Source organism: Pecten maximus, chromosome 9 (assembly GCF_902652985.1).
Source record: "Pecten maximus chromosome 9, xPecMax1.1, whole genome shotgun sequence".
NCBI lineage: Eukaryota > Metazoa > Mollusca > Bivalvia > Pectinida > Pectinidae > Pecten > Pecten maximus.
In genome coordinates, this window is record NC_047023.1 from 35,089,591 (window position 1) to 35,112,817 (window position 23,227).

Sequence of the window (23,227 nt, forward strand, 5' to 3'; positions counted from 1 at the left end):
AGTGATGCTACCAGGCAAATATGAGCGATATCAATTGCTCGGTTTCAGAGAAGAAGTCGTTTATATCAATAGAGCCCAATTGACCACATTTGGCCCCGCCCCTCAGGCCCCTGGGGGGTCAGCCCCATCATTTGTACAATTTTGAATCCCCACCACATCGTGATGCTACCAGGAAAATATGAGCGATATCCAATGCTCGGTTTCAGAGAAGAAGTCGTTTATATCAATATAGCCCAATTGACCACATTTGGCCCCGCCCCTCAGGCCCCTGGGGGGTCAGCCCCATCATTTGTACAATTTTGAATCCCCATCACATAGTGATGCTACCAGGAAAATATGAGCGCTATCCAATGCTCGGTTTCAGAGAAGAAGTCGTTTATATCAAAATAGCTAAATTGACCCCTTTTGGCCCCGCCCTAGAGGCGCCCAGGGGGTCAGCCCCATCATTTGTACAATTTTGAGTCCCCTACCCATAGGGATGCTTCTGACCAAATTTGGTGAAATTCCGATCAGCGGTTATGAAGAAGAAGTCAAATAAGTCAATTGTTGACGGACGGACGGACGACGGACGGACGACAGACGGACGACGGACGACACGGTATGGCATAAGCTCACCTTGGTCCTTCGGACCAGGTGAGCTAACAATATGTAGAATACTCATATACTGTGTACAGTTGTAAGTCAAGCTGGTCTGGAGTGGCACTTTAAACAGAGAGAAACTGGATTTATTTGATTCACGAACATTTTTAAATTAAAGGGATGTGGTCTGCTATGTTCATGTAAAGAATAGTACAGTGTATGTCCTTGCATTTTTCATAGAGAAATGACAATTAAGTTCCATAAATGATACCTTACATTGTTTTAACTAACATGATTGTTATAAAAAAGATACTGATGATTGTTTTATTCCAACTCATTGTTAAGATAATAATCACCTTCTGATTTTTAACATACAGAAATTCCATTTCTCACATAAAATTCAAGTTTAAAAAGGAAGTTTCATAGGTATTGTCATTACACCTTTATAGCTACATCACTATAATTACACCTTTATAGCTACATCACTATAATTATACCTTTATAGCTACATCACTATAATTACACCTTTATAGCTACATCACTATAATTACACCTTGATAGCTACATCACTATAATTACACCTTTATAGCTACATCACTATAATTACACCTTTATAGCTACATCACTATAATTACACCTTTATAGCTACATCACTATAATTACACCTTTATAGCTACATCAATATAATTACACCTTTATAGCTACATCAATATAATTAAAACAATGTTTTTGTGAGGATGTTTCTTAAATTACTTGTTAAGATAAGCTGTTCCCTTGATATACAATTATCATACTAACCACAAATTACAGGTTTACGCCTTGTTCTACTAACCACAAATTACAGGTTTACACCTTGCTCTACTAACCACAAATCACAGGTTTACGCCTTGTTCTACTAACCACAAATTACAGGTTTACGCCTTGTTCTACTAACCACAAATTACAGGTTAAAGCCTTGTTCTACTAACCACAAATCACAGGTTTACGCCTTGTTCTACTAACCACAAATTACAGGTTTACGCCTTGTTCTACTAACCACAAATTACACGTTTAAGCCTTTTTCTACTAACCACAAATTACAGGTTTACACCTTGTTCTACTAACCACAAATCACAGGTTTAAGCCTTGTTCTACTAACCACAAATTACAGGTTTACGCCTAGTTCTACTAACCACAAATCACAGCTTTACGCCTTGTTCTTCTAACCACAAATTACAGGTTTACGCCTTGTTCTACTAACCACAAATCACAGGTTTACGCCTTGTTCTAGATCTACTAACCACAAATTACAGGTTAAAGCCTTGTTCTACTAACCACAAATTACAGGTTTACGCCTTGTTCTACTAACCACAAATTACAGGTTAAAGCCTTGTTCTACTAACCACAAATCACAGGTTTACGCCTTGTTCTAGATCTACTAACCACAAATTACAGGTTTAAGCCTTGTTCTACTAACCACAAATCACAGGTTTATGCTTGTTCTTTTAACCACAAATCACAGGTTTACGCCTTGTTCTACTAACCACAAATCACAGGTTTACGCCTTGTTCTACTAACCACAAATCACAGGTTTAAGCCTTGTTCTACTAACCACAAATTACAGGTTTACACCTTGTTCTACTAACCACAAATTACAGGTTTAAGCCTTGTTCTACTAACCACAAATTACAGGTTTAAGCCTTGTTCTACTAACCACAAATCACAGGTTTACGCCTTGTTCTACTAACCACAAATTACAGGTTAAGCCTTGTTCTACTAACCACAAATTACAGGTTTAAGCCTTGTTCTACTAACCACAAATTACAGGTTTACGCCTTGTTATATTAACCACAAATTACAGGTTTAAGCCTTGTTCTACTAACCACAAATTACAGGTTTACGCCTTTTTCTACTAACCACAAATTACAGGTTTACGCCTTGTTCAACTAACCACAAATTACAGGTTTAAGCCTTGTTCTACTAACCACAAATTACAGGTTTAAGCCTTGTTCTACTAACCACAAATTACAGGTTTACGTTTTGTTCAACTAACCACAAATAACAGGTTTAAGCCTTTTTCTACTAACTGCCACCATGCAATACCAAACAAACAGAACAAAAAACAAAGTCACATGCATCACATGACTACCCCTGAAAGTGGACATTCTGCTATTGACATATCTATTTTACATAATAAGTGTTTTAATCTCAGGTTTCTTAAAAAAATAATCTGATGATCCTTGAAATATTTAACAAGTTGTAAATATATTCATGATGATTTAATGTTATTTTTTGTTCCTGTAGCTGGATTATTAAACAAGTTAATTTGATATAAAACATTCATAAAATGCTACCTCCCAAGAAAAAGATTTCCAATCGAACATCAGACCTAGATTCGAGTATAGTTTGTAAGAGTTATCCCCCCTGTGAGCACTGACATGTTGGTCTGTGACACCAGGAAAACGACAAAAAAATGTGATGAAATATTAAAGGGAGATAAGTATTCTTTATGTGATAAAAAGAAAAATGACAATAATGTCTTGTATTATTTTTACTTTCAGGGTAAGGTAATGTTTTTATTCTTCCATAATCTATTTTTTATCATAATCTCTCACTGCAAGAAAGGTTATATGATTTCGTTCATGACAAAATAGTTTCATTAAAAACAAAATTTTGAATTTCCATATTTTGGTGAAATTAAAAAATGCCCCCAAAACTAAAATTCTACTTGTGGGTAAAGTTCCTCAACTGAAGTAGGATTCTTCCTGTAACCACTAAACATTTTTTCATCCTTATTTTGAAATTTTCTTTACAAAGTCTAGATATGGGGAAAATTGGAATGGAAAGGCATAGTAATTTTTTTGCAATAAAGTAAATTGTGAAGCAAGGATTAATCATGTCAATTTTGAAGTTTGAACAAAATTGAAAAGAACATCTGCTTCATCATTTGACGCTTTCTTGAAAGTATAATGTCCATCATGTTATCGAAGAATAAATTAATGTACATTGATTGAATTTTAAAGATTTTATCATATTTAAGTAAAAATAACAAAAGACATTTTCAACAGCCCCACCAAAAAAAAACAAAAAAAAAAACAACAACATGCAGCACGTTGAATCTTCCAATTCTACTTACAAATGATTCCAATTATTAAACTCCTTAAAGAGGACTGCACAGACATTTTTGTATAACGTATGGGTAAATCATCACTACTTACATTCATGCTGTTACTGGTAGACATGCTTGTACTGCCTAAAGACATGTTAGACATGCTCCCGGCTAGACTTGGGGTCAATAGGTCAGCAGCCGGGGTGCCTGTGGAGCTAGCAAACCCACCCCCTGGTGGTCCAACTGTCGACAAAGGGGAGATAATCAGGATGGGAAAACAAAGTCTAGAGAATCAATATTAAATCATAAAGATAAAGATATTAACACATACACAAACTTAAGGGAAAATCACATATAAAGCAATATATCTTTACAAGATTTCAATATCCTGAATTTGCTTATATCATGAAATTTAATGAAATATTCTATGTTTTCATTTTTATAACTTCATTTAAAAATGCCTAAATGCTAAAAGTTAATCAGGCTTGAATATATCATATCATCCATGAATGCTTTAACAATCAATAACTAGCCTTCAAAAAAATGTCACATTATCCTGATACAAAGTTGCTGTTTTTTTTTTATTTCAACACCTTCTTCAATTAAGAAGTGATCATTTTTTCAACACCTTCTTCAATTAAGAAGTGATAATTTTTCTAATGCATCAGCAAACCCTCATTAATGTTAGGTCACCTGAATACAATATAAAATAACAAACAGGGTCAACCAAACAGAGCTAAAACAGATTACAAACACAATCTAAATGAATGAATAAGGAACTTACAGTCATCAAGATCTAATAATAAGTCCTGTGATGGCTTGGCAGGTTCTCTTTTAGTTTTCTTAACAGGAGCAGATTTCACTTGGTTCTGAAGAAAACACAAGGTTCAAAATGTCTTCAACTGATGACACAGTTTTCATATTAATTAATTGTAGTTATGAAATAATTTGATCATTTTTTATGTAATATTTACTTGGAAGGAATATTTGTAAGATCTGAGGTTAGCACTTCTAATACCTAACCTTATCATGTATCAATTATCTAGTCATATTTACTTCAGATTTAGAGAATTTTAAATTTTTGTAGTCAAGCACGTTGGATGAATCAACAAATCTACATTATACTTCTGAGTAACTGTAATTAAGGACAATATCTAAAGCATGAAAAACATATCAGAATACACATTAAATATGTACAATATATGTACAGAAATGTGTACCTTTTTAGCTTTAGGGGGTGGTTTCTCGTCACTGTCATCACTGTCCTCCTCTGAACTGTCCTCTTCTGATGAGTCATCACTTTCTTCCTCATCTGAGTGCTCTGACGGAGCCTTCTTCTGAACCTTGCTTACTTTTTTGACAGGGGCGACAACCTCCTCATCTGAACTATCCTCCTCTTCTTCAGAGCTGTCATCGTCATCCTCATCAGAGCTGTCCTCTTCAATATCCTCATCCTCATCATCATCGTCATCTTCGTCAGAGCTATCATCCTCATCACTGTCATCATCTGATCAAGTAAAAGACTCATGTTTATAAGTGCCCACAATGAAAGTTTTCTTACAGTATCTATATAACTTGAAGATCTTTGTATTGTATTTTATACATTGTATCTAAAAACAAAAACCTCTTAATTCTTGAATTTGGTAAGTTTAAAATATCCACCAAAAAAACATTTTTACATCTCCAATTTGTCAACAACTATGCTATTTCTAATTTAACAATAAATTGATAATAAAAGCATGCATGATTTATGGTGTAATAAACTTTTGAAATATGAAAAAAACAATATTGGAAAAAATATCCTCGGCTTATAACTAGGACAGATTTAATTTTCCCATACCTAGATTTGAAGATATTTTCCCATACCTAGATATGAAGATATTAACTGAACTAAATACTACCGAATAAATAAAGTGGAAAAAACTTATATTCCCACATGGTCCACTAGTAAACCCATGGGGTTTCACCCAACAGGACTATTTCTTTATATTACATCAGAAACTGTACAACCTTTATAATTTACCTTCTGAACTTGACTCCTCTGTATCAGAGTAAAAGGATTTCTTTTCCTTTTCAGGTTTCTTCTTCTTCGACGTGAACTTGGTCTCCCAGACAGTGGGTACCTCTATGTTCCTTACGCTGGTATCTGGGGCCACCTCGGGCCACTCGGGGAGCTCCTGGTAGCCTGTTGCCCTGGTGTTGAGGATGTGTGACAGAGTTCCCAGCTGGAACTGGTCCCGGTCTGAAACATATGTTTACGTACTGTATATAATTTGTAACATAATCAGCCTATTATCCCGAGAAATAGCCCTTGTAATATTTTTTCATTTCATTATAGACCGAGTGTAATATACCCTAAGATTATAGACCGAGTGTAATATACCCTAAGATTATAGACGGAGTGTAATATACCCTAAGATTATAGACCGAGTGTAATATACCCTAAGATTATAGACCGAGTGTAATGTACCCTAAGATTATAGACCGAGTGTAATATACCCTAAGATTATAGACCGAGTGTAATATACCCTAAGATTATAGATAGAGTGTAATATACCCTAAGGTTACAGACCGAGTGTAATATACCCTTAGGTTATTGACCGAGTGTAATATACCCTAAGATTATAGACCGAGTGTAATATACCCTAAGATTATAGACCGAGTGTAATATACCCCAAGATTATAGACCGAGTGTAATATACCCTAAGATTATAGACCGAGTGTAATATACCCTAAGATTATAGACCGAGTGTAATATACCCTAAGATTATAGACCGAGTGTAATATACCCTAAGATTAAACACCGAGTGTAATATACCCTAAGATTATAGACCGAGTGTAATATACCCTAAGATTATAGACCGAGTGTAATATACCCTAAGATTATAGACCGAGTGTAATATACCCTAAGATTATAGACCGAGTGTAATATACCCTTAGATTATAGACCGAGTGTAATATACCCTAAGATTATAGACGGAGTGTAATATACCCTAAGATTATAGACCGAGTGTAATATACCCTAAGATTATAGACCAAGTGTAATCTACCCTAATATTATACACCGAGTGTAATATACCCTAAGATTATAGACTGAGTGTAATATACCCTAAGATTATAGACAGACTGTAATATACCCTAAGATTATAGACCGAGTGTAATATACCCTAAGATTATAGACCGAGTGTAATATACCCTAAGGTTATTGACCGAGTGTAATATACCCTAAGATTATAGACCGACTGTAATATACCCTAAGATTATACACCGAGTGTAATATACCCTAAGATTATACACCGAGTGTAATATACCCTAAGATTATACACCGAGTGTAATATACCCTAAGTGTTTTTCATGACTGCTCCAGTCAGAAATCAATTATGAAATCATAGGGAAATAACGACTTGTATCCAGCTCAAGTATCACATATGAGATGAAAACTCCCTATAATAATTCACTATAAGGCACTACGTATACCAACCCCAGTTTCATCAACATTCTTTAAACCGAGGAAATCCCTTAAACTTCTATAATAAGGAAATTTCATAACTTAAAATTTCCTTTTGCAAGCATTACAGAAATTAAGAAGAAAATCGAAACTTTAAAGTTTAAAATACACAATAATGACAATCATACAGACATACACATATCTCAATCTATCTGTGGTACTCCTAAAGGATCAAAGAATTTTCCACCTAAATTAGGGGGTAAATTCTAAGCTTTTTCTTTGTAAGGAGTAAGAAATGTTCCTTCTTTATAATCACATGGAACTGTTCTACAATATTCAGACAACATAATGCTGTGAGTTGAAAATGTGTTTAAAAATAACAATGATTTGCATTTGAAATTTACCTTTAAACTTTGACTCAAGTACCGGTGCTGGCTTAGTATGCAGAAATATTTTTTTGGCATACTTGGCTAAGGCGCCACCCTTCTCCCCTGGAAGAATGAGTTGCCGCAGAAATCGGGATCGGTCTCGAATGTCATAGTTTTGATCGTACTTAGCCAAATTGAAGACATACTGACACAGGAGCTTAGTCTGCTTGGCATTGGTGATACACAGTTTGGCAGACAGGTTTAATATCTGTAACTTTACAATGTCCTCCTGTGTCACAGAATTAGAGAACGAAAATATCAATTAGCAAAACAGAAATACAGTTTCCTGACTTGACACAATGGTTTGTTGTGTTTTATTAATCTAGCAATTATCATACTTCAAATGGATGACTTTATTACTCAGTAATTAATATATAGTTAAAAGTAATAATTGACCTTGTATGATTATATTGAACTGTTTACATTTCACAGAAATTAAGCAGCAAACTGGACATCAAAGTGACCATGTCTTTTTATAGTCTAAGAGCATAATATGTATCTTTCAAAAAACCTTAATCTACTCATCCAAAAAATAAGGCTTCTAAAAATGTATCAAAACTTGCATAAACAATTACAAATTCAAAAGACCAGTTTTATCACTTATTATACAATAGCTAACAGTAATAAGCAGACCGTATTAGAGATATTTTTAAAACAGACTTGATTGTTCATACACTACCTCTTCAATGAAAGACTTGGCCATCTTCCTGAGGACGTCTGGAGCGATTTTCGGAACACGCTCGCTATACTCTCCTATAAGCCAGAGAATACTCGCCCTTGCCATGGGAACGGTGATGGCATCCACCATCTTGGCCATGTGTATGATAATGTCCTTGTGTTCTGTTGGCTACAAGGTCAAGGTTATAGATCTTACAATACACTGATATTATAGATAACTTTTCATTGTTGTGAAAGAAGATGGTAATTATCTAAATCAGCTGAAGTTTGCCTCCAGTGTTTACAACAGCAATGAGAGTATAGGTACTGTATGATATTAATTTGATTAGTACGATTACATCGGATTACAAAGTTCACCACCAACAGAATCTGATGTAAAGGATTATATATACATGTACAGCCAAATACCTTTTAAAATCTTTACCAAAGTGACTGATAGTTTTAACATATACAACATACAAAAAGCCCAATGATGGGTCTGTATTTAATGAAACTATTTATTTTACAACAATCATAAAACAGATTATAAATTTAGATATTCATCATCTTTTTTTTTATTGAAATGGTAGTATGTGAACAGCTTAAATTTTATGGGAGGAAACTAGAGTACAAATTAGGAGTAAACCCAAATATAGGAAGGCAGGTAACTATTCCTGGAATCAAACCGATCACCTGCTACCTAAACAAAAGGTGGGCTGACATTTATTAATAACACCAGATTGGCCTGTATCACTTGTGTTTTCATTGATCTGACATTTGTCAAGAACATTACAAATAATTGCTCTTTTTTTCATTTCTAAGTTTGATTTCAGATTTACTTAAAGATATATATATGTGCATGTCTTTACTTAAAGGTGGAATAAATCATGAAGGTGAGAAAATCTTGAAATTTTTTTAATTTTATTTACCTAACAAAAGTTTGATTTTTATTGTGTTCAAGTATTTTCTCATTTAAATGATATATTTTACCTTCATATATATACAAACAAAGGATTATACATCTATTCTACTGTAAAATGATTCAAAAGTTACTTCTAATCTACAGGGTTTCATATCTATGTGCATGTCTTTTCCAGTTTTTCAGAAAAAAAGGAACATGCACTTATACTCGGTTTCTATATAAATCTATAGTGTTCTAGAGCATGCATACAACATGTATCACTAAATTAGAGACACAATGGGCTTTCATTGCTATCATGGGTATCTCCACGGTCCAAAGAATGCTTCCTATACCTGTACTTAAACTGAATGTTCTCTCTATTGATGTTATGACTGAGAATTGTATTTGATCCACACAAGGGGCCAGATATCATGCATAATCTGAATTGTCTGTGTTTATTTTACACATATAAACCATGTGATCTAACTACATGTATATAAAAAAAATTCTGACTCCACACAACTTATATGAACCTTGATTTCAGATCAGTGAATTTTCCTTTGCCATTACTATGAAATAGTTTGAGCTTTGTGTGACCAATCACTCTCTAGTTACCAATCCGCTAGGAAATGTAAACAAACACACAATCACTCTATGACATCTCTCTGTTTTCTTCTTTTTTTGGGGTGGGGTGGGGAGGGGGGGGGGGGGGGGGGGGGGGGGGGGGGGGGGGGGGGGGGGGGGGGGGGGGGGGGGGATGAGGAGAGGGAGGGAGACATAGGGAGAGGTAGGGAGAGGTAGGGAAGAGGAAACTAAGGAAGACATTAAATCCCAACCATTGTTAAAAAAATGTACACAATATACCATTCCATAGCATGCATTCTGCTTTTAAGAAATAGCTTTGAGCAAAACCATACACCCAGGTGAAAATGCATGCATTGATTGTAACTGATGAATTACTGTTTCATTTAGCCCACTCAAAAATATCCTCTTTTTTTTTTATAAATTATACTCTAACTTATACTTAAACAATAAAATGTTCTCTGAAGTCAAAGAAACACTCAGTATTTTGGCCACTAAAAGGTCTCTGCTTCATCAGCTGATAATGGATTAAGCCTCCCCTCCTCCCCTAACCCCTTTGTTTTTTTCTGCTCAAAAGGAATGTTTTAAAAATAAACAAAAATAATATTATCTTTAGTTGAAGAAACACTTGGTATAAATGTTGTCGCCATTTTTTATAAAATATTAGGTAAGATTACCAGATTTGGTATAGACAATGTATGCAAATAAACCTACGGGTACACAGGTATGTTTATATATAATATCTGACGAGGAATTACCTAAAAAAAAACTATTTACACTATCAAGCCTTCCATCCATAAACCTGGTCTTGACTAGTGTATAATATAAGCCAACAGAAAAATCTCATCATAATGAGATCAACTGTTAAAACACTTTAAATGTATGTAAATGCAAAGTAATTGAAGCAGGCAAATAGAAATGATGACTGCTGATATGAGAAAAAAATTCTATTGAAAATTGCTCCCACTACCCAACAAATTTTCAAAATTTCTGACCAAAAACCCATACCACTTTCCGTGAGCCATTCTGTGTGATGTGTGTATAGACAAAAATCAACAAAAGCACAGTGGTTAGTAAACAAAGCAAATCAACAAAACAAACAAATCGAACCTGTATAGTATCACACAGTGGAATCTATGTAAAGCCAGACTCCATCTAAATTCCAGTATTGTATATACTCTAGCTAAAAGTATGCAAATCTCAAGAACCACAATATGATGTTGGCTCAATTTATCAATATTTTCAAAAAGTCTTTATCTATGAAATTTCAGATAAACTGGAGTCTGGATAAAAATATTTAGCATCATTTCATTTCAAGTAAAGACTGACAGAAACATAATTAATATTCAAGTTATTTTTTCAATATTTTGTATCAACTGAAAAAGCCATAGGCCTAGTAGGCAACATTTTTTTCGTCAACTTGCTATACAAAGGGAGATAACTTGTGTCATGTATATTATTTCATCTCGAGACCCAGTTGACAGGACAAGCAATCTGTCATAGTAACTTGTGTTACAGTAACATTTGATATGTTGGAATGCTGATGATAGTACTTCTTAAAATGTATATTTAGTTATGATTAGTAATTAATTGTCAAGGTTACCTTTACATGTGTTTTATATTGAAACAAATTCTATAATTCTTACATAGACAAATTTTGAAAATTATTCATTTGTATTTTGTATTTTTTTTTTTTACTTTCTACAATCTCAGATATGCTCAAGGTTTATTTTTGCAGGTAATTTACATAAATATTATTATCATACCCAGTATGGTGAAATTCCACTTTACATTGTAGTTAAAATGTCCATATAATTAACATTGATACACAAACTGCATCAAATTTACATACTCTGCTAGTATCACTATACAAACATATACCAAATAGTATATCCTTGAGACCATGTCAACATAACACCATGTCTGGTTTAGTATTTAAAATGGCAATATTTCCATATATTATATTATATATATCATGTATATAGATCAGAAAACCTCCATTTCATTAATTTTGATTTCCCAAAAGTAAAACAGGAGCTAGCTTCTAATTAATTAACATGGTAAAATTTAATTGTTAATTCAAAAAAATAAATTCTGAAATAAAAGAAATTATCATGACAACTGATTCAGTGGAAGTAATAGTTTAAATGAAATTACTTATACATAAATACAGACACAAAACAATTCTATAACCCACACCTCCTTACAATGTTTCAGGTGTTAAATCACGGACAGTCTGACTGAATACAAAAGCCAGTACCATGCTGTGCGTACTCGTACACGTATTACAGAGAGGTGTGTGCAGTACTAGGTTACAGGTAGGGGAGGACTGTTAAATCCTACCTGCATCTGCAGCAGCTTCTTGATAACCACAACACTTTCAGCCACAACACTTTCTGAAATTGATAATGGTAAGTTTTATAGTTTACACAACATATGTCTGCAGGACAGACCATGGAGAAGTGAAAATTTTATATTCATGATCAGTAAGAAAAAGCTTCCAATGGAGATTATAGAAAATACAGTTTCAGTATTCAGAAATTGTTTCTGATATATCCTCCTATGATTACAGTATGTTCCAGTCATCACATTTAAGGAAGTGCTGATATTCTAGTTTGTGCTCTGCTTGGAGACGCCCACCTGGATTCGAGACCCATTAGTACTCATTCAATATATACACAAAGTGACACATCTTATATTACATCCATTACCGACCGTTAGATTTTGAAAATGCACTGTCTGCTTTAAGAACACATTATGAGCCATTAATGTACAAATTCTGAAAGCTGTACATCTCATGGACAAAACTTGCAGATTCAACATGTCTAATGTCTATAATTATGTTCTCGCAACATGTGAGTGAAATCAAGAAACAAATAGAGCTCTGTATTTCTTAGAGAAATTGTGAGATCATCTTATTTCCATTTCTTATGTGCTTGTCAAATTGAAATAATTCCACATTGTCTGATTTCCTTTCAGTTGACTAAAAATACAAATAGTGTAAAGATTATCCTGAACCCACCGTCTCTGTTTGACATTAGATGAACCAATCCGTTGAGACATGTATCTGTGATCTCGGCGATGTTGCTGGCACAACGTCCAATAGCTTGTATGGTAGCCGCAGCAAAATCTTTATCATTACTAGTCACATATGTCTGAAAACAATCAAAATATTGAACTACATGATGTACCAAGTTTAGGTATTTATGAGATTTAAATATTGCTTTAATCACTCTTGAACTAGTCCAAGTGACCGTTCAGACATAAACTTAAGGAGGTATGCTACATTACTGTGTCTATATCAAAAAGAGTCTGCCAGTCACCTTTAAGCAATACTTTTGAGGCAGTAGTTGACCCTATGTTTGATCATAATGTTGATTATTACACAATGGTGTTACTACAATTTTATATCTTAAGATCTGAAGACGGATAAATATAACATACTAGCGTATTAAATTATAAAACACAAGAGTACCAGAATTGTTTAATGATAGTGCTGCTTTCATTCCATATTCATAATAAAACAATCTGTCAACTAAGGGGGATAACTCAAACATAAGGAAACAATTAAAATTATTAAACCAAAAAAAAAATAACTTGGTTCTCAGGCCCTAAAAATCAGAACAAATTAGTCGCCCAAGTCAAATTTTTTTTTGAATTTATGACAAAAATAAAGGCAAGCGTTTCAATGATTATGATTTTTTTTTTTCATTGAAAACTAGAACTGTCGCCAGGATGGCTGACTAATACCCCCGCAATCTGCACAAGTCAATGGTGAATTGGAACTGTAATTAGAGGCTAACTAAGATAACCCAGTAATATAGTGACCAGTTGCCATAACAACCATAATTTTGAGAAAAAGAAAGTGGCATGCACATCTACCCATGGTCTTCTATATTTGTGTGAAGTTTCATTGAAATCGGCCCTTCGGTTTAGGAGGAGTTGTCCTGACAAGCATAAAGTTATGGCTCTTATCGGAAAACCTGTTTATACTGACCAGTTGCCATAGCAACCATAATTTTGAAAAAAAAGAAAGTGACATGCACATCTTTGTTTGGTCCTCTATATTTGTGTGAAGTTTCATTGAAATCGGCCCTTCGGTTTAGGAGGAGTTGTCCGGACAAACTTAAAGTTATGGTTCTTATCAGAAAACCTGTTTATAGTGACCAGTTGCCATAGCAACCATAATTTTGAAAAAAAAAAAGAAAGTGGCATGCACATCTACACATGGTCCTCTATATTTGTGTGAAGTTTCCTTGAAATTGGCCCTTCGGTTTAGGAGGAGTTGTCCGGACAAACTTAAAGTTATGGTTCTTATCAGAAAACCTGTTTATAGTGACCAGTTGCCATAGCAACCATAATTTTGAAAAAAAAAGAAAGTGGCATGCACATCTACACATGATCATTAATATTTGTGTGAAGTTTCATCGGAATTGGCCCATCGGTTTAGGAGGAGTTGTCCGGACAAAATGCATCTACAGACAGACGGACGGACGGACAGACAACCTGATTCCAGTATACCCCCCCCTAACTTCGTTGCGGGGGTATAAAAATAAAATAAAATCCCACTCGTCTAATTTTTGCCATGTAAAATGATAAAAAAAAACTCCTTCCCATATCTCTTTTGAAAGAAAAACTGGCCCTAGATTAATGTTATTAATTTTTTGGCCTTGTATGTATATAATATATACTTTCAATTATTAACAAATATCTTTTTTGAAATTTCAAGTTCACTATGCTGTAATAAAGTGTCAAGTTATGTTGCAAGTAACAGCTAAAAAGATATGGAACACACAAACTGAAGAATATTAAATGAGAAGTTATCTTGAAAGTTATCTTGAATGGGTTTTGAAATAAGCTCCAAAAACTACTGATTCAGAATTACTACTAGAATGAATTAAAAACAAACCTGAAGCTCTCGTAGTATGGTTGAGATATTGGTCTCTGTGGCTAAATTAGTCAAAATCTCCAACTGAAACACAAAGATATATCAAATACAATTCTACCACAGAGAGATTGTTCCTGATTCAGTTTTAATCTGTCGATCAATGTTATTGCCTTATTCTATGTAGTATTGATAGTACAAGGTGTGAGCAAATGTTCAGTAAGATTGTCTTTATTACAACATGTGTTCCCTTCAAACATTCTCCGTTTTATACTTGAGACAGGAAGGTCCCCTTATGTTACCCCCTAATTATCGTAGAAGATAACACTCTATGGCAGCTTGTATTACAGTGCCATTTTGTCTAGTTTATACGTAATTAAGTTTGCTAACTATCAAAGCCAGCTGGATACATTCCACAGGTTACTAAATCTAAAAAGGATTCATTATTACAACAAATTTATTTTAGAATTCTATATAGCAGACTACTCATAAATTTTGTATAACCCTCATACCCTTATAGAAGGTGTATATCAATTACTGAAAAGCTCCATGATTGTAGCTGCAATTAATTTTTTAGAAATATGCCAAAAAATACAAGTCCTTTAAGCTATCTATATGTTTGGTGTAAATATCCATACATTACCTTGTGTAGTTTGATATGAGTTGGATCACTTGACCGGATATAAAAACTCTTCAGGAATGGCTCAAACATCCCCTGGTAATCAAAATCGTTACTGATTAGTTTCCTGTACCTATGACCTCAATAATATATTGTATTAATGTTTATGTTTTATTACATGTTTTTTTATCTAGATATTCTTTAGTTAACTTTTGTTTAAATCTTTTTAAAAAAGACCAAATGAAAGTTTCTGCTGTAACAAGATTGTCTGTATCTAAAAACTTTTAGTACAAATAATTTTGTTGAATTTGAATGATGAGTCATCAAATTCATTTTAAATTAATGTAATATGACCCTTTCTTCATTAATGAATTTCAAATTTTGTTTCCATTTTTTAACCCAAAAGATTCCCAAATAATGACTATAGTAAACCTTACCTTTCTGTTGATGGTCATTGTAGCAATGTTACTGAGGACGATGTACTGAACTTCCCTGGAACACAATTGATATTCATCTTAATCCTATCCAAACTGACAATGCCATCAGCAACATTGAGCAATTAAGATATTCAGCAAAAAAAAAGTGTGTTCAGTTTTAATTAATCCGAATTAAGCAATGAAAGTTCAAACGTTTATATTGTACTTTTACAAGCTCAGTATATAGGTTGAAAATTCATAGCCATCTGAAATAAATATTTCACTCTAAAGAAATCACACTGATGAATTACCTGTTATGTATATGTAAGGTAAGGTTACTTACTTGTGACTCCGAAGGAGCCTTATAAGGGCCTTAGCAACAGCTCCCACTTCTGCCTTAGGGGCACAGTGATGATACAACTGTGCAACAGCCATCACAACCTATTAACAGAAACACATAATAAGTGTTAACACGAAGTTAGGGCCAGTCACAACCTGTAAATAGAAACACATAATAAGTGTTAACAGGAAGTTAGGCCCAAGATCATCACAACCTGTAATGAGAACACACACATTGTTTACAGGAAGACAGGGCCAGCTGGGTCATGATCATTACTACCTGTAAACAGTAATACACATTCAGTGTTAAGGGTCTATTTTCAGTAAGATATATCTAATGGGGGTTTGTAATATAGATCACCAAAGAAAGTATTTGATTCAAACATTACCACACAATAAGTGACATTTTCTCCAGCATGCACTTAGCATAGAATTTCTTTTTTCCAGAGTCCTCTTATAGGATCTATATTTTATGTAAATATTCAGTAAGAGTATTAGTGAATTTCTAAGTTATCACTCAGTCTGGTAAATAAAAGCATTATAAAGCAAGGCATTATGTCAGCTTGTCACGACTGCCTTGTAACTAATTGGATGTGTGATCCTGTTGATTGGTCCACTTTTTACCTACCGAAGCATTGCGACTGTTAAGGAGGGGTTTGGCTTGTCTTAGCAGTAACCGATGGTCAGAGTCCATCACATATGGTTTAGTCTTGGGTCCATCTTCTTCTTCCTTGTCTTCCTCCTCCTCTTTTTCTGAATCCTCATAAAATTCTTTGTCCTCTTCCGCCGCATCCTAGATAATATTTATCAATTCAATTAATTCAATTATTGAATAATACTAACTTATTAAATATAGCTTTAAATAAATAGAATATATGAAATTGGTAAGAAGAGTTTATAGAATACTCAAACGCCCAAGCTTCCTTTAACCATATAGAAGTATTGTTTGCAGTATTGTACACCACAGAAAATGAACAGAAATCGAAAAACATATAAATTTATTTTGAAATTGAATTTTAATTGTTTTTAGACATTTAGATTTTCCTTATTGGTCTTAAAATACATGTTTTATAATAGATAATTTAGAAACACTTTAATTGCTAAAAAAAAACAATGTTGAGGAAAGTGCTTCAGACATCTTAAGTGGTCTTTCACTCTTCAGGAACTTTTTCAAATATACAATTATAAGTTATAATTCTTTCAATGATCCACTCAAGAAAACTCTAATGAAGTTGATATCTATAACATAGCAATAACACAATTAATACACATTAATCTGACGATAAAGGAAGATGATGTTTACCCCTTGGTTTGGTGAGACAAACTGTGTCCTGACATATCGAGTAAGCATGTTGACAATAACGACCTGCCCCCATTCCTCAACGTCCACCAATAGATTGCACAACTTGCGAAAGTTTTTGTGGATGAGGTCAATCCTCTCAGGACAAACTTCCTCAAAAGCCTGAATAGCACTCCCTACCACCAGCTGTAACACACAGACAGTACAAAGGACGGGTGATCAAACAATTGGTATAATCTTATTAGAAACGGGTACTAATCAATGTTTACCTGTCTACTCTAAATATAAATACACAGGTGAATGGAGGTTAAAAGATACAGATATTTTAATTTAATATTCTTAAGGTAAGTAATTTTGACAAACTTGCTTGAGATCATATATTGTAATTTAACACACATATAGTTGACATATTGATGCAACCAAAATAGAAAATGGAAGAATTTCATTATTAATACATTCATCCAAAGTGAAAATTCAACAATTAAACACTGCTAAAATTACACGGATTAAATTTTTTTTTTAACAAATCATTGTCAAAACATCTAAACATTAATCAGTCTTGTTAAAGACATTTTAAGTGGTATAATTTGAGATGACTTTGTACAATTCTATAATAGTCTAAACATAAATATAATAAGGTTATTATATACTGATCTACAGTGATTCTGTCTCTAGACTAACATTGTACAGAACATTTCCAGACATAAACAACATAACTTTTCTGTGCTATTTTTATAGTTTACTCACAGTAGTTTTATCAGCCAGCAGTTTTTCAATGACCTCTATTAGTTGTTCTTTATTCTCTGGATCAAGGCTAAATTTGATAGAAACAACGCCCATATATCATGAATTCTTACATTCACTTTTGTAACAAAGAATTTAAACACAACCTGGGCATCCAAAATGTTAACAGTGACAAGATTTCAGGTGTAATGATACATTACAAACAGATCCTATTAAATGTTAGAAATAATCAATTTATTTTTGAGAATGGAAAAATAAATACAACAATCTGCTTTATCAGGTTATTATATTTCAGTCATTTTTATTTTATTTCATATTAATCATATTAAAACACTGCCATGTTATATTTTACAGTATTACATCTGCATTGCTGTTATAACATCACCTTTGCAATAAGACATCACAACTGATGAAAGATCTATTATAACATTTATGAACATTACTGCTCAACACCCAGTCGTCTAGACTGAATATTCTAGTTACAAACCTGTACAGCTTAGGAATGGCATGTGCGGCTGTCTTGCGAACATATGGTGACATGTCTACTACAGCCTCCTTGATGGCCAGCATCATGATGGGCGATATCATGGGGACCCTGATACTGGACAACACACGCAGGGCACTTGCTCGAATCAGCTGATTTGGATCCTAAAAGCCCAATTTTTTTTGTGATAATGCTTGCCTTTTTTGCAGAATTTCAAATGAGTTCAAAACACCATTTCCAAATTTTTTATCAGTTTCACTACAAAAAGATATAGCAAGTTCTCAAAATTGGATCCCCATAGAAAAATCATGAGCCTTGCACTCAAATCTCCCGAGTCCCAAAAATCACTATTTGCCTACTCAATCATGTATTTGTCTGCTAAACATTTATTTGTTTTACAATAAATGCCAATTCTCTTTTAATAGTCTTTACATAATTTAACAATACTGTAAATATACACTGCTGTGAGTATGATATGTCCCTCTACAGTACCTTTAGTGCACGCTGAAATGTACTGATTGACAACAGTGCCACATCCTGCTGCTCCTCAGCATACCGTGTCAGGTACACATAGACCAACTTCTTCACCTGCAAGTCAAACAATAATTCATCACATAACTTAGCAGTATAATATCAGAAATTAGGAATTTGATCAATATAAAATGCAAAGTGAACAGGCCCAATTCACTTAAGACTTACCCCCAACCCACTAATCAGTAAATGGTTTTTTGTGATTATTATAATATCAATTTATATCGAACATTCTTTTGCATATAATGACCTGGAATGATTTGTCCAAATTGACCATCGGTCATCAAAATCAGCTATAGGCATTCCTGTGACCTAAATCATTCAATAATATTAAACTGAAAAGCTGATACTAGTAATAGGCTGTAACAGTGGATGGTTAGCCTGTTAATAATAACATCAATTATTATGTGACAGTATGACCAGCTAAATGACAGCACATCACTATGATCAGCTTAATGACAGAATGCTAATGTTAACATTAAAATATTAATTAGCCAGAAACAATAACATTTCAATTAATACAAACTAATAAATTCTCACCTCCAGATTTTTGGAAACAACATTTTTCACAACAGCAGGAAATAATTCTGAAGCATCCTTCCCCTTGGCAACCATCTGTAAATACAAAACAGCCATAATTATATTGTTCATGTGTCTGTAAATACAAAACAGCCAAAACTAGGGTTAGAGATTTCCCGGTCGTACCCTCAAGGTAGGGGAATATTAATATATTCTGTCATTCATTGCTAAAGAAACAATAATTTCCAAAACCTACAATGCTTCATCAGTACAGGGTTACCAAGACATACCCCAATTATTCTTTTCATAGCCTCCAGTTTGTGTGAATCTCGGTTTCCATCCAACATAGTCTTAAGATCATCATGCCTGAAAAAGAAACAAGTATATTTAAGTTTTGTGCTTATCAATGCAATTACATGTAATTTATAATATCTAGAAATCACATTTATAATACTCCTGCTTACTTTTTATCTTAATATAATTTTTAATGCAAAACCATACATATTAACTTTTGTTATCAAACATTCAAATACATGCATATGTAACAGGGTCTAATTTTATTAGTTTTTATCATTTTATATATTAAATGTGATATTTGTGTTCAGATGTCTGTTTAAATGTGCCCAGAATGTATTGTGTATGTCTTTGTCGTTTATTGGCGTTACATGTTACAGGGTGTGATGTTTTGTGTTCTCTGTGTTATGTCTTGCTGTATTTTGTGTTACAGTTTACACCCTGTGATCTAAGTCCAAAGTCTATGTCCTTTTCTTGTGTTTTATTGGTCACTATTTTTATTTCCTTTGTTGGTCAGTTTTGGCGGGAATGCTATTGTTAGGGTAGTTAGACTCCTGTCGGTCAAGCTGACCACAAGTATATTTTCCTGGTTCGAGATTTTAGACAGGTTAAAGTAAGTTTCTATTATTTCTATTATTTCTTTGATTTTTATAAGTATAGCTAATTTAGATAATTGATGATTTTGAAGTATTTGGTAAAATTAGTTATTTTCTTATTTCTGTAATTTCATTTATAGAGCTAGAGGTAAATGTGTAAAGTTGATAGTTTTGAAAATGGTTATTTTGATTCTTGAAATATATTCATCTATTTGTAATCAGAGTACATGTAGTAAATAGTTATTTATATTATTTTAGAATATATTGAAAGAGAAAGATATTGACAGAGAACTTGGAAGTATTGTGTAGGATGGCTCTGTGCCACACACAGGTATTTAATATATTTTATTTATAAATGGTTACGTAATGTTATGTAATATTTATGTAACTTAAATTCTTCAATGATGTATATATATGATAGGCTGTAGATCATTTATATAGCTGTAATTCTTATGAATTTAACTATAATGTTATAATACTTCGTAAGAAGTTATTATTAATATTATTTAATTAGAGTCAATGAATTTGTAAATGTTTAATATTGTAAAGGTTATATCTATTGTGATATTTTAGTAATTCTATCTAAAATGGAATTATTTATGTAAATTATAATAGCGAGTTATCTCCCTTAGTTATGTATGTGTGTGCAAGTTCTACTGTTCGTGCTACTCAGTGTCTAGTATATTTTTATATATTTATTCCAGAGTGACTACCGGTACATTACATTCCATTCCTTTCCGTATTGGTTCTCGTTCGTGTTCACGTTTTGTACAACATGTGCTGTGTGTAATACTGGTCGAAACTCTTCAGAATAAAGAACTCATCATCTTACTACCGGCTTTTATCTTGTATGAAAAGCAACACGGGGATCGAACCCGGGACCTCTGGCTTACTAGTCTTACGCTCAACCGATCGAGCTAAAGAGAAGATCTCTCTAGCCAAGCGGTATATTGCGGCTAGTATTTACCAAGGTTACATACTCCCCCTCCAGGAAAGAACTCGTCCTCGAGTTTCCAGGAGTAACAGCGATGCTTGTGGAGCAATCCTGAGTATTTCCCCCAGGTCCCTACATGGGCGCCAATGTAACAGAGCACATGATTAATTAAATTTAAATCATTGCCTCCGCTGGGGATCGAACCCGGGACCTCTGGCTTACTAGTCTTACGCTCAACCGATCGAGCTAAAGAGAAGATCTCTCTAGCCAAGCATTATATTGCGGCTAGTATTTACCAAGGTTACACATATGCAACACTTTTATCACATGAAATAGGATTGTTTTAGGTGTTACATGTACAGGACTGCCAAAATCTAGAGATGCTAATTTTATTTTATTGACATATAATTGTGTCTGTATACTGATTTTGATCATAATGTACCCTAAAATTGTTTTTTATTAGTTAAAATAATCAGCTACTAAGATATTTTTTAATGTAAATCTAAGATGCCATGGTAGGGTGATTTTGTCTTCTTGCTGTCAGACTAATTGTTTTCACATGATGACACCTAGAGCTTCTTTGAGAACATAATCAAGCCACAGCCCTGGTGTCCTGATTTAGAAGGGCCAGGTATGGTGTGATTTACAATATCAATATTAGGCTATGGAGGCCTATATAATCTGGTACTGCTACAGTATGGCTTAATGTATGCAATATGGACTGGCCATTGAAGGGAGAACATTTTCAAATGTCAGGTTTTGTCTCACATCATATGCGAAAAGGTCTTTGTAGGAGAAACCATTAAATGAGTCAACGAATGAGATTTGGCAACTCTGAATAATGACTAAGTAACATATATACCCCCATATCCATGGGACTAGATCTAGACATGACTGTACAGAGATAAATGGAACAATTTTCAGTATATATCTACATAATAATGACCACCTTTATCAGGTTGAAGATAATGTCATTGGAGAGAGTGCTCTAGAAGTGGTACCAAGTGAGACTAAAGGGCAATGTAAGGATTAACAGATTTGAAGGATAAATCTGGTGAGTTCAACGAGTTCCAGCTATAGTATTTTTATTGGATTTCATATAAAATTCAGAATACATTTTAGACTCCTATGAGGTCGAAGTGCAAACCTATTTTAAAAGTGCATTTATATGTGAATATATGAGTCACTGTTATCTGACCTAGGGATGTTTATAGATTTGTTTACATAATAATAACACTGATCATATGACTTGACGGCTCTTCCTTATGTATACACATATTTCCCATTATAAATAATAGACAATTGTACAACAGTAATGATCACATATTGATGTTAAACATCACTTCACCACGTCGATACAGCTCTAGTTAAGTAAAATAGTCTAACTGACATATTATCAGAAACAACATAATTATTAATATGGATGACTGGCTACTGATCACAGACACATAAACTGATAAAGTTGCACACCTCTTGAAATCGTTACTGAAAAAGCCACTACTGGCGGGATCACTGGCTAAGTCCGCATCGCCACTGCCAGTTGACGACGGGGGCTTGTCGTTATAACCGCCAGAGAGTTGAAAGCTGCTGTTTGCAGCCATAATTGTCTGTTTTATTCCTTCGCCGGCTGTCTTGTTTCAGGCGGATGTTGCCTCCTCAGCTGCCACTGGTCACTTCCGCCTGGAATTTTCCTGCGCATGCGTATTGATACCGGTGTATTCGAGACGAAACTTGTCCAGAAAGACTTTTCGAATAGAACATTGTAACACTTTTCCTTTACGAGTTTTAATGCATTTTTCTTAGAAAATCAAATATCCACATATAGTTCTAAATTTTGTAGGCACCGTTTTACTATTGATTTGATTTTTTATACCAAGACATTA

At 33.8% G+C, this 23,227-nt stretch overlaps 1 protein-coding gene and 1 long non-coding RNA gene across 2 annotated transcripts in view; one reads left to right on the forward strand and one right to left on the reverse strand.

Annotated features, from left to right (window-relative positions):
- The window catches only part of LOC117334135 (AP-3 complex subunit beta-2-like), a 48,382-nt gene extending 25,384 nt beyond the window's left edge, over positions 1–22,998 (reverse strand). Inside the window, exons 1-20 of the mRNA XM_033893603.1 lie at positions 22,815–22,998; positions 19,811–19,886; positions 19,542–19,616; positions 18,963–19,058; positions 18,474–18,634; positions 17,990–18,056; positions 17,246–17,428; positions 16,571–16,735; positions 15,947–16,044; positions 15,625–15,679; positions 15,212–15,283; positions 14,593–14,655; positions 12,706–12,838; positions 12,027–12,079; positions 8,223–8,390; positions 7,520–7,772; positions 5,691–5,909; positions 4,888–5,174; positions 4,452–4,536; positions 3,777–3,910 (exon numbers count right to left, since the gene is read on the reverse strand). Coding sequence (XP_033749494.1) covers positions 3,777–3,910; positions 4,452–4,536; positions 4,888–5,174; positions 5,691–5,909; positions 7,520–7,772; positions 8,223–8,390; positions 12,027–12,079; positions 12,706–12,838; positions 14,593–14,655; positions 15,212–15,283; positions 15,625–15,679; positions 15,947–16,044; positions 16,571–16,735; positions 17,246–17,428; positions 17,990–18,056; positions 18,474–18,634; positions 18,963–19,058; positions 19,542–19,616; positions 19,811–19,886; positions 22,815–22,945 — 2,574 coding nt within the window. The 5' untranslated portion in view covers positions 22,946–22,998. The remainder of the gene's footprint in view (positions 1–3,776; positions 3,911–4,451; positions 4,537–4,887; positions 5,175–5,690; positions 5,910–7,519; positions 7,773–8,222; positions 8,391–12,026; positions 12,080–12,705; positions 12,839–14,592; positions 14,656–15,211; positions 15,284–15,624; positions 15,680–15,946; positions 16,045–16,570; positions 16,736–17,245; positions 17,429–17,989; positions 18,057–18,473; positions 18,635–18,962; positions 19,059–19,541; positions 19,617–19,810; positions 19,887–22,814) is intronic.
- Positions 20,075–21,241, forward strand: LOC117334136. Its single transcript, XR_004534041.1, has 3 exons — positions 20,075–20,427; positions 20,669–20,741; positions 21,115–21,241. It is a non-coding gene; the product is annotated as an uncharacterized LOC117334136 (long non-coding RNA).
- Positions 22,999–23,227: the final 229 nt, after the last annotated feature.